Below are 12,658 nucleotides of genomic sequence, written 5' to 3' on the forward strand. Positions count from 1 at the left end.
TGCTGTGGCCATATCCTAACTAATTATCCTAACTAATGTTTGAAGATGCCTTACAGAAAGGTCACAAATTTGGATCTCTTATAAGGCCATTAGTTACTAAAAGCTTTCACATCTCTGCTCTCTGACAAATCTATCTGAAATTGCTCCACAAATATTGGATGACTTAAAAACATTGAAATGGAGGGAGAGGATGTATAGGGATCATAACATAAATTATATGATCTTAGGAGACTCGTTTTCTTAGGAAAAACAGATTAAAAATCCTGTAAACTAATTTTATTTCCTGCAGTCTGTAAAAATAAGCTTTCCCAGCTTTGCATAGACACAGTGTCTTGAGCTTGTGGAATTGTGTTATCCCACATCATGCTGGTGTAGTCTGCCTGACCTTTGTTTCTTTGTTTATGCCAATCATTTTTCTGTATTTATTTTGAAGTCAAAAAAGCTTCAAGTCAAATGAAAACTGTTGTTCTTTTAGTAATTTACCATAACTATTATCACAACATGAAAACTGGAGAAGAGGAAGGTGAAGTGGCTTCTGACGGAGGAAATGTCAAATAACTTGAGGCTGCCAATATATAATTGTTTAATTTTCTACCATAATAAAATTTCAAAGTAGAAATAAATGCACATTAAATCACATTAAACATAAAAGATATATTGTATTTGCATCATTTACAGAAAGCAAAGCAAACTAACCACATAAAGTGTTAATATTGATCAAATAATTACATTTTAGTGGTTACTAGATATCAGAATACCCTGTCTTTCAGGAAATATCTGCAACCTACACCTCATGCAAAATTAAATTAAAATCAGATTATTAATATTTTAATCATCCTAACTCCTAACAGTTTTCTAATTTTAATTACATTTTAATATGTCATATCTACGAATATAGTACTGTAGGTTTATTTTTAAATTAGACTAATCTAAACCAGTTTAGACTAATTGGTCTGAATTTCATTACTGTCTACTCTCCTTGATACTGTAGAATTTTATGAAAAAATATCCAGTTTTATTATCTATATAGTAGGTCTTTATATTTAATATAATTTCTATGCTTGCTTAAGAGAAAATTCAGTTACTGTGATTTTTAAATTAGCATGCTTTTGAATTGTACATATCAATATAGGTTTGTCATCTTTTTATAGGGATGGAGGGCAGGGCCTGTCAACATATAAGGCCTTTGCCACCCAGAATATTGCTTTGGGCTTACCACCTCTGATAGCGTTTTGAAGGTTAGGGGTATTTTTGCTTATTTTTTCCATGCTCCTTGCCTTTAGCATAGAGTGGGAGAAACAACAGTGGCCCCACAGTGGGTTCCATTTGTCCATACCCTTGCACCTTGCAGAAATAGGTTTCTCTGGGGACCTGCTGCTTTCAAGTCTGCTGGAAGTCTAGGGCTACACACAGTATCTGCCTGAAGACTTTGACTTCCTGGGCTTCCAAAGCCTGCAGACTTTGATTTCCTGGGCTTTAAAAAGGCAAAAGCTAGGTCCTCACGAATTCACTTACAGTCCACATTGCTGTCTGTCTCTTTCTTTCACCGGACACTACACCTGTTTGTGAAACTTCCTCAGCCACCAACTTTCCCTTTTTACCTTCTAATTTCTTTCAACTTAGGCAGTTGAATGTTGGAGGAGATTGGCATTTCTACAAATACTTGCTTTGGAAAGATACTGGGTGATCTGAAAATTTAAACCAGTATCTTGTGTCTTCTGTAAAGTTAAAATATTTTAAAGCTTGAATATATACTTCTTACTTTTTTGCAGATCCAGTCTTGCTTATGGAATTGTTGAAGATCTGAGATCAATGAAAAAATATTTTTGCATGCAAAAAAGGATCATTTTGGTTTGTCTGTTTTAAAATCAGCGTGGCACTTGATGACTCATCTACAAGATTTCTTCACTGACGTCTGAAGAACAAAGTGCTTTTCAACCTGTGCTTCTGTAGCACTATGACTAACTGTAAAGGCAGATCTACCATCTCCAAAACGAATAGCAAAGTTCATGACAGAGAAGGTTTTGTAAACTGGACCATAAATCTTAATACAATTCAGTCTGATAAATTTTTGAGACTGCTTTTGAGTATGGTTCCTGTTGTTTACCAAATAAACCAGGATGAAAGACACAAAAAAGTCAATGGTGTCTGGCAAGATGGATTACAACAGGCAGGACACAATTTTAATGTTAGGTCTGAACAACACACAGAGTACCATCACTTCTCAGAACCAAGTTTTCATGGTAGTAATGGACACGGCCCATCTAGCTGTAGCCCTAAATATGGTGATTTTACCAGTTATAATTACTGTGATGGAATGGACGCTTCAGAAACAGATGCCATGTTGCAGGAAGACAACCTATCTAGTGACAGTAATGAAGATATCATTGTGGAAGGGAGTAGAAAACAACCCAAAGAATCTAGTAGTATTATGGCATTACAGATACTTGTACCTTTTTTGCTAGCAGGATTTGGAACGGTTTCTGCTGGCATGGTTTTGGATATTGTACAGGTTGGTATTTGCTTTGGAAGATTTTTTTTAACAGGTAGTCTGTGGGGTTAATAATTCTAACCCATGGTATTGTAGATGTTTACAATATTGAGGAGTAATTAGGTCTGTGTATGGTTCTGCTACTATGAACGCCTTTTCCCCAAGTCTCATCTTAAACAGTTCCAATGTTTAACTTGGAGTCATTCGAGTCTTGGTAAGTGTTGTCGTTTAGCCACAGTGAGCTGGTGAATAAAACTGTTACCTTCTGCTTTAACTAAGGATAGAAATATAGTAATGATGCAAAATTCTGTTCACACTAGTAAATGTATACATAGTCAGGTGGAAGCTGTAATTAACCTTGATGCCACAATACATAGGAGTTTAAAAAGATTAGAGAAATTTATTGCATTATCTCATCTCCTTGTGTGATTCCACTCTATGCAATTTCTGAAATACTGTGTAGATTTGGTCCATGATAATGCATATGGTATATGAAAATGTGCATTAAACTCATATGTCATATGAAATTCATATGAAGTGATTGAGAGCTTGTTTGAATATTCAGGTGTATGTAAGTGACGTTTTTGTATAACATTAGGTATACTGAACACTTGGAATTACAAACGTGAGTGGTGTGAACAGGGCTGCAAATTGATGTCCACCTTGAAATATAATCGTAGTAGGTCCAGAGAAGCCGGATTATTTTGGTTTGTGGTTGCAGATTTAACTGATGATAGTTATTCAGGGTTAAGATAAAATAGAACTTTCTCTGAATTTTAAGATTTAAGTTTAATAATATTTTAAAAACCTGTTTTCGAGTATTATATCACTAAGACCCTACTGATATGGAACATCTTTAGGACTGCTTCCTAGCTTAACACCATTGTGGATGTCAGCAGCCTTTCAGTGGACTTAAAAGTAACAGTTCCCTATGAAATAGTTATTTGTGCAGTGATATTTGAAGAAAATTCTGGAGAAAGTAATGGTTAAGAAAGGTTTATTGGACTAACCTATTGCCTTGCCTTCTCCTTGTATTTTGAAGGCTATATTTACTTTTATTTCCTACCTAATTTATGTTTTTTTAGAAAACAGAGTTTTTATAAATACAAACCTCATGGATTCTATCTTCCTGTAGGAGTAGATTCACAAAAAATTATTCAAAAATATTAAATAACCACAGTATTCAAACTGAAAGACAGTAGAGAAATTAATCTGTTTTTTGTTTTGTTTCATTCAGCTTTAGGGTTTTCTTTAGCTGCATTTAAAGAGTTTACAAAAGTTAATTTAAAGAGGAGTAAGGGGACCATCTTTGTCACTCAAAATTTTGAGAGAGTAAAGGAAGCTTGGACTTCAATCAATTGCAATCAAAAGACACTTTTATACATCAAGAAAAAGGAAAATAAAAATTGACATGCAAACTTTACTGCTTGTTTGCAGTGTTTTACATCAATTTTGTGCTTTGTTCATTAACATCTTAGCAATTTATTCTTTGTATGGATGCTTTGTTTGTATTCTGTTAATATATAATTTACTTCGTGATACAGCATAATGATCAGCCAAAAGAGGCAGTTGTGCCTTCTGCCACTACTGGCTTTCAACCCAATGTTTCACCTTGCCTTCCTTCCCTTAAGGGAATGTAAGTGTTTGTGTAGCAGTTTTTTGAGCTGGATTGAGATATATCTTGATTTTTCCTTCTATATTACTTTTAATCTTTATTAGTTTCCCAGTCCAGCTCACCATGTGTGACACAAAGGCAAAAATAAATAGCTAGTGTCAGTACTACCTTTTTTCACCTTAAACTAAGCATTAAACTGTGATATCAGCAGGATATTGAAATGTGACAAAACATGTTTTGAAAATGAAAATTTGAAGACAACAAAGCATTCTAAGCTTAAAGCATTCTAAGCTTTTTTTTTTAAAAAACCATTTCATGGCTATTCTTTCCCAGTAGTAAATTCATATGTAACTTCACATACACGAAATTCTCAGATCTTGTTTACATTTGAGAATTGAATAATTTTTAAAAATTAAATTAATAATTAAATCATTGTAAATTCCTGAATACAAAGGCAATTTACAGGTTTTTTAATTTTAGTTTAGTTAAAATCGATGATTACAAATTAAATACATGGATTGACAGACGTTTGAAGTAGCACAGCATTTCTGTGCTGAGAACTCAGCACACACACAGAATTATGGGAGAGTTTGTCTTTGTTTGCTTTATAAGACCTGGGTTTTGGAAAACTGTACTCTTCTAAATTTCACACTTAGAAGTAAAAGAATTAAGAGAAGCTTTTTTCACTTACAGACTTGGTCCATTTGATAGCTAATTCCTTGCTGTTTTTATGTGAGGCTTCTACACAGCTAGAAGGGAAAAGATGAAAATAGTATTGTAAAGTAAGAGCAGAATTTAAAGGCAGTCATAGCACCTGGTACTATTTTAAAGTCATAAAAAAATCCCCTTCAAATTAATGACTTTTTTTTAACTAGGTTTGTTTTAAGGCCAAGTTTTCTATCTTTTTCTTTTGGTATTCTCATCTTTGAAGTAGCAATATGCAGTCATAAATTTATTTTATCTACATAGATAACAGTTCTGGCTTTAGACTTTTAAGTCTAATATAAAAATACTGATTTTTTTTTTTTTTAGAGGCTTAAGTTACGAGTTACAGAATTTTTTAATACTTTGCAGATGGTCTAAAGAGAATTTTTCAATTTAATTTTTCCCACTTTATCCTTTAAATAGCACTGGGATGTGTTCAAGAATGTTACTGAAGTTTTTATATTGGTTCCTGCACTTCTTGGTCTCAAAGGGAATTTGGAAATGACCTTGGCATCCCGGCTGTCAACTGCTGTGAGTAACTTTCTCTTCTCCTTCCCTCTTCAGATACATGTTGTCAATATTTCAAAAGGAAAACAAGTATTTGGAACACAAGTGTTTTATGTTTATGGCTTAATGTGGCTGTTATGGGGGCTCTTTAAATTTGTTATTAAATTGGCAAAGTTAAAAAGGCGACCCTCTTCTAATCTCCACATATCAAAATTTTACTTCTTTGGTCTCTTCTGTGTCATCATTCAGAACAGATAAAGTAGATTTTTTATATTTACATGTGTGTTCTGTAAGGTTGACAGATCTCTTTGACCTTGATGGGGTTTGAATAGGCTAACCAAATGTGTACATTTTGAACATGTTTTTCTGAAGACTGTTTCTGTGGCACCAAAATGAAACATTGCTCCCATTGCTACTCCAGACCTTTGTTGATGAAATGTAAGAAACTCTTTTGTAGCTTTGTGGCTAAATAATTTTATTTGTGTTGTTGTTGTGGTGGTGGGGTTTTTTGGGTGTGCTTATTTTTTTTTGTGTGTCAACACTGTAACATAGCATAACTAGATTTTCCTTATGTCTTCTTTCTAATGTATTTGTCAGTTTTTCTCTGCATCTTAGGAGATATTCCATCCCTTCAATTTTTTTGTAGCCTAAGGAAGCCAGATTACCTTACCATATATCTTTTCTCTGTGTGGATAACTATCGTGAACAGAATGTTCTAATAACGTGGCTAAACTATTTGTGGTACCTGACCTGGGTATCTCTGTATGACACTGCCTTATGCAGTGTTTCTCCTTTGTAAGATAATTTTTCTGTTCTCCAGCAAGGCTCCCTTTCTCTGCCTGTTCCTGCTTCAGTTAATCTTTCTAGAAAATGTTTGGACAAAGGTGTCTATAACTCTAGATGAGACCTCACTGTGGCTTTGTAGAATAGCACTTCCTTATTTCTCTCAAAAATTGCTCTTGAAACTTTCTAAGTTTATATGTGCTTATTTTCCTAGCAGTGTCAGATTTAGACCTTACAGTTACTTTGTGATCAATGACTGTGTCCTAGTATTTCTCCTTTTGTGTTATTTCTAGCTGTCACTCCCATCTTCTGGCAGAAATATTATTAGTCCATAAGTGCATGACCTTGCATTTCTACTGTTGAATTTAATCTGTTTTCATTGCTGTAATCCTCAAGGTCATCCAGTTTTTGTATGATATTACAATGCTTTATATTGACAAGGTCTCCCAGCTTTCTGTCATTAATAAATTTGATTGCCACATGATGTTGAGTTATTGCCCAAATGCACACAGTGATGGACATAGCCTTAGCAGTCCTATGAAGGTTTGCTTGTGTCATGCCCATTATAGAAATTCATTACTTTTGCCCCATATCCATTCTTTCATACATAAGAATTGACATGTTTCTTTATATGTTTGTCAACGGCAGCCTTAGTTATTCAGTCTTGTTTTCTGGTTGATTTTGATGCTTTTACTTTTCTGAGTATTCTTACTGTTTCTTAACACTGTTTTGTGTTTAAACCTTCCTTACTGCCTTTACTGTCAGGCATGAATACTTTTGTCTTTTCCCTTACTTTTTTTTTGTGTTGACCTGTTGCTTAATTTGTTCCTGACTGGTACAGTTTGTGGCCTGAGGATTGAAAGTGCTTGTACTGCATAGTGAAAAATACACCAAGTCCAAGATCTACCAGTGCCTTTTTGAAGGCTTAAAAAAGAGGGTCAGAATCAGCTCCACCACTTCTGCTTCAGTTAATGGGATCTTTAATTCTTTGTCTCAGTTGAGCTCGTGACCTTTGCCAGATCATGACTCCAGAACTACTTCTCTGATCCAATCAATGGCTGATTTCCCCATCCTCACCAATGCCATCTCATCTGTGAACCTCGCAGCTCTCGGGACATTTGGAAAAGGGTCATGCAGACCTTTTTTCTGCACTGGGAATCCTGACTTCAGTTCATATTATCCATCAACTGTTACCAAAAGTCAAGGAGTTGATCCCCCTCTCACACACACGGATAAAGGATACTGGAGTTTCCACAACATTGGCTGCATGTTCAGTGGTTAACTAAAGTTGGCATCATGAGTTTCAGGCCACTCCCCTCAGTCCAAAGTGGCATTCTTAAGAGTACCCCAGTAACTGTGTGATAACATGATCTGTAGATGTCTTGAACATGATTTTTCAGAGCCAGTTTGGCCATTTGAAGTCCAGGCTCCTACCAAGACTCAAACAGCCCATTCTGAGAGGTCTTAGCTTGAGGAGTGTTACCAGTGCCACTTACCACTGTCATTAAGTCTCACCAAGACATAAATCAGCTGATGCTTCAGAGATTTTTACTCAAGCATGCCATGAATGCTTCCTTTCACCCCAGAAATTGTTGTATATCTGTCTTGGCCAAATTAGGTGAGCCAGCTCTGTTCACATCTTTCCACCATGAAGGTTAATTAATTGGCTAAGAAGTCAGTGAAGTATACATTTCTTCAGACAGTGCTATGTGGTGTGTGTGACTTCCAATTTCTTTGGCATTGCATGATGTCACAGTCACAGCACCAATGGCACTGAGCTATTTCCCAGCTTTGCATTAACAGACTTGTGGGGTTTTTTTGTTGTTTTTTGTTTTGTTTGTTTTCTGATGCCTGTGATTTCCTTGTATGACCTGTTTTCTTCAAGAATCATGACCCTAGACTAAGTTACACAGGTGATTAAAATACCTTCTGGAACTTCCTTAGTCATATTGTAAGTTCATTGGATGTCCTTCACAGGGAACAGATACAGGCTTGTCATGGTTTGGTGAACGTTCTCTCTTTTGCCAGTGGTGACTCTAATTTGTTCTAGCTAGTGAAGAGCTCATCAGTAAATGTTGTAGAGTGTGTGTGTGTATGCACATGTGCACAACACAGTGGAGGCTTAAGAGAACAATACTGTACAAAATAAGAACAGTATAGATAATTCATTATCAGGATAATACTAACAAGATACTAACTAGTAAATAACTAGTATTACTAACTAACTAGTAACTAGAAAAAAATGGCTTTTATCTTGCAAAGAACCTTCCAGCTTTCTCTTATGTGTCTTTTTTCATGCTCAATGTCAGTTGCAACGTGCACAGCTCTGCGAGCTGGTGGATAGCCAGCCACATCCCCCAGAGTGCTACTGCAAAGGCAAACAAGTACACAAGAACTCAATAATGCTTCTAATTGTTAGTTAAAAAAAACCAACACAAAAACAACACAAAAAACTGTGGAAACCTGTTATACTACATGTAACTTCTTACAGGTGACAGCTTGGGTGTTGTTGCCAGATATGAATTTGAACTCCAGGACAGTTGCCTTGATTGCTCTTCTTCCCCCAGGTTTTAAAACCAGGTGCTGTGTCATATTGTATCATTCCTTACTGGAGAGTTTAATCAAAAAGCTTACTACTAAACCTGTAATTTACATGCCAGTTCTCTCAGATCTCTGTGAAAGGGGTTATTCTGACATTTGTACTCTTCACATAGATTTCATTGACCCTCTACTCTCTTTAGCCATCCAATCTTTGGTCCTGTCATCCTCATCCTAGGTGAAAACTGAAGGAGTATAGTAATTCAGAGCATATCTAAACAGTTATTTGGAGACAGTTGTATGATTAATCTTCCTTTCTCTGACCTAAATTTGCACTAGCTGGCACCCCAGCAGATACTGTCTTTACAGTAAATGCAAGACTATGCCCTGTGAATAGCTTTACCTTTGAGGAGGAAATTTCTAACATGGCATTGCAGCTAATTCATACCCTTCTTGCTCTGTCAGCTTATAGTTGCATCTGAATTTGTAGACATGTCTGTGCTGTTGGGCTGTAAACTAATTTTCTTTAGTCCATTGTAATTATGTAGTCAGCCAAAAAGTAATGTCTTGTTAGCAAGTTTCTGTTATCCATAATACATCTGGTTTCAAGTTTTGCCTGATCGCCTTCATTCATCTTGTTGCCCAAATTCCTACTTTAGCTGCTTGTTGCTGGTCACTCATAATTTCCCATCCACTTTAAAATCAGTTATTTCACTAAATCTGTCTCAAGACTGTGTTTTTAATCTACCTCAGGGCATAGTTTGTACTTCTCTTTGATGTTCGTGTTAACCTAAACCGTTCTCCCTCCCCGCCCTGCTGTGCTGGTGTAACTGTGTGAGGTGTACTTAGGTCAACTGCCCATTCAGGCACAATATTTATATTGTGTGTTTTGTATTCTTCAGCTTAGTTCTGTAGTTTGAGTCACTCTCGTTGTTTCGGTTCACACTGTTGCCTTTTCTCCCTATTCTTTCTTCTTTTTTTTTAAGAGGAAGTAAAAGAAACCAACCCAACACCAAAACACCACTCATGCAGTCATCCCTGTAAACTTATGCAGACTCTCATTTTGACTGTGTGTTATCAGGGTTAGGCATTAGCAATGTGGCTTTACATTTTTGTTTAGGTCCATCTATTCCACAGTATTACAATAAACTTGATCTTTATGGAAATCTGCAGCTGAAAGGAGTCGTCCTGCTCTTTTGCTCCCTTTCAAATGCTAAGAGCATTTGTGCATGGTTACATGGTTGCATGTGGTGGATCAGATAATTTTGTAGAAGATAACCCCTTTTTGCTCCCTGAAAAAAAGCATTTTCCCTCAAATCAGCAAGCAAACTTATGTTGCCGTAAACTCACTCATGGAGTTGGTAGATCTGGTTCAAAAAATAAAACATGAACGTGTAGCTGATAGCAGAGGAGAGAAGAACTATGCCATTTGGCAGCAGCTCACTTTTAGGCTGGATTAAGCATTTTGCAAGATTACTGTTTTAACAGGGATTTTTTGGATAGTTTTCAAAAACGTCTTCAAAGGAGAAGAGTGAAGCTCTCCATAGCCTGCCATTTAGTTCATTTAGCGTATATATTTAAGAAGGTTGCAAAGGATATTCTTACCTGCACTTAAATATTGCTGTAATATTTAAATTTAATGCATGTATTTGCAGAGCTTTCACTGTACTTTGAATACCGTAAAATATTTATAGTGTAGATTGCGATAAAGTGTCTTATTATATTTCTAAGTTTTTAAGTTAGCATTTCTTTTAATACTTTGTTCCTCACAAGTCACTACTGACACAAAATGGAACGAAGTGGAAAAGAAATGGAAGTAAAACCAACTGGAAAAAAATTATCAAACGAGGAAAAAAATAAGACTTTCTGTGTTTTGAGAAGTAAGTCATCTTATAAATTAGTATTCTATGGGAGAAACCACTAAGATTTATGCTCAACATGTAAAAAATTGTTCAGTTATCTCAAAAAGGAAGTGATTTTAAATATAGTCATACTGCAGTGGTATGTACTGTTCATCAGATCTTGTCCTGTACACTCCAAAAAAAAAAGTAAAAGTAGGAAACACATTATAAAAGAGTATGTATGTACTTTTTCATTTCTTAGAATAATTTATTTGCTGTCTTTCCAGCTACTGCCTTAGGACTGGACTTAGATCATTTACAGCATCATAAGTCTACCTGTATTATATAAATGAAAAGTTAGAATACCAAACAGTATTAGATGTGGTTTCTGATCTTCTGTAAGCACTTGCAGTTTCTCTGTGCAGGTAGTTTCATTGCAATCAAGTAACACAATTGCATGAGAGTGTGTGTGTCCACACACATGTATCTACACATTTTTCTATTGGCTCATAAAATTTAAGGGCCATAAAAACAAGTTCAGTCTAAAGTCACTGAATACTGGTAAGTTTCCCTTCCCGCCACTGATCTAATCACTGTTGGTGCTTGGACATTCCTGGAATGTAAGGTGGCTAGTATATCTTGCACAGTAAGCTAATGTTAAACAAGTTACTATGTAAAACTGCATCAAGTTTAGCTACTTTTGGATAGATAGTGTAAGTACAATTTAAAATCAACAGCAATGCTTGACTTGAAAAAAGTATAGCTTGGTTTTAACTTGCTTTCAAACTGTCTCTTTTTTTGTATGAGTTGAATTATTTGTGGGTTTCTGCCTTGTTAGTGCATTTTCAAGTACCACAATTTTAAATCCAAATGTCTGAAATTCTTTTGTAATTTTGACAGGTAAATATTGGAAAAATGGATTCTCCCATTGAGAAATGGAACCTAATAATTGGCAATTTGGCCTTAAAACAGGTAAATATAATGGACTTATTTGATTAACTCTTGTAAGTGAGCAAAGTTATTGAAAAAGTCCATCACAAACATTGGTTAGTATGGAGATGGACAGTGTTAATGGGAAACTAGCTCTACTACACTGACTCATACTTAACATATAATGTTTACATGACTGATTTTTTTTTTTTAACAGCGTAGTTCTTCTCTAAAACAATATGAGCTTATATTTATCAGAAGAAGAGGTAAAGTACTCTTTGTGACTGTACCAAGGGTATTTCCTTTTTAATTTTTCTGAGGGAGGATCTGAGAATGATTAGAGAAAAATTTCAGGTTTGGCAAAACCTTTTAAATTTGACCTCTCAAATGTTTTCAGTACTGTATTTGAATTGGATTCAATGTTCAAAGGAAGTATGTGATGGAGCTTTTGGACAACAAACAATATTTTAAATAGCTGGGTCATTTGAGGCATGTTTGTTCGCCAAAACAACTATTTCTTAAGATTAAGAACTATTTCATGTTTGTATGTTATATAATACAACATGCTCAAAAAATAGGTGAAATGTTTATACTGTGACTTCAGTGTTTTAAGTGGCCTTAGGAGCCTCTTTAGGAATTTCAGCTTTGGCTCCTGGTAAATCCTCAGGTCTTTTCCCTGATTTTACTTGAGTCTCTGAAATGCTGGTAAAGCCTTTTCTGCTGGCATAAGATTTTTCTTCTTGATCATCCAAGGTTAGCATCATCTTTACAAAAGAGATGAGCATGCTCCCTTTACACCTTGCAAATAAATGTAGATAGGAGGAAAGAATAACAGAAAATTATTCTGTAGTCCTCGTAAGTCTATCAATTATTTTAAGAATTGTTCACTGTCTTTTTCTTTTCTAGGTTCAGGCAACAGTAGTTGGTTTTCTGGCAGCAGTGGCGGCAGTTATATTGGGCTGGATTCCAGAGGGCAAATACCGCTTTGATCATTCAATCCTTCTGTGTTCTAGCAGTGTAGCAACTGCCTTCATAGCTTCTCTCTTACAAGGTAAAAGGAGTATATATATTACTTTTTACAGTTATTTAGTTTTCTGTGGATGTTGAATGTATATTTTGTTGCTATTTCTTAAAAATGTAAAGCCAGTAAGCTATAACGCATCTGAAACACAGCTGAGGATAGGATGCCCTTTTGCAGTTTCCATACATTCCATTCCTCTCCTGTCATATTCTTTGAAACGTTTTGAT

The 12,658-nt window shown here is 35.5% G+C and overlaps 1 protein-coding gene across 1 annotated transcript in view; it reads left to right on the top strand.

The window, feature by feature from the left end:
- The first annotated feature begins 1,933 nt into the window (after positions 1 to 1,933).
- Positions 1,934 to 12,658, top strand: part of SLC41A2 (solute carrier family 41 member 2) — a 54,407-nt gene continuing 43,682 nt past the window's right edge. The window contains exons 1-4 of the mRNA XM_059816662.1: positions 1,934 to 2,512; positions 5,235 to 5,342; positions 11,381 to 11,452; positions 12,317 to 12,461. Of these exons, the coding sequence (XP_059672645.1) occupies positions 1,958 to 2,512; positions 5,235 to 5,342; positions 11,381 to 11,452; positions 12,317 to 12,461 (880 nt within the window). The 5' untranslated portion in view covers positions 1,934 to 1,957. The remainder of the gene's footprint in view (positions 2,513 to 5,234; positions 5,343 to 11,380; positions 11,453 to 12,316; positions 12,462 to 12,658) is intronic.

The sequence above is a fragment of the Gavia stellata genome, chromosome 4 (assembly GCF_030936135.1).
Source record: "Gavia stellata isolate bGavSte3 chromosome 4, bGavSte3.hap2, whole genome shotgun sequence".
NCBI lineage: Eukaryota > Metazoa > Chordata > Aves > Gaviiformes > Gaviidae > Gavia > Gavia stellata.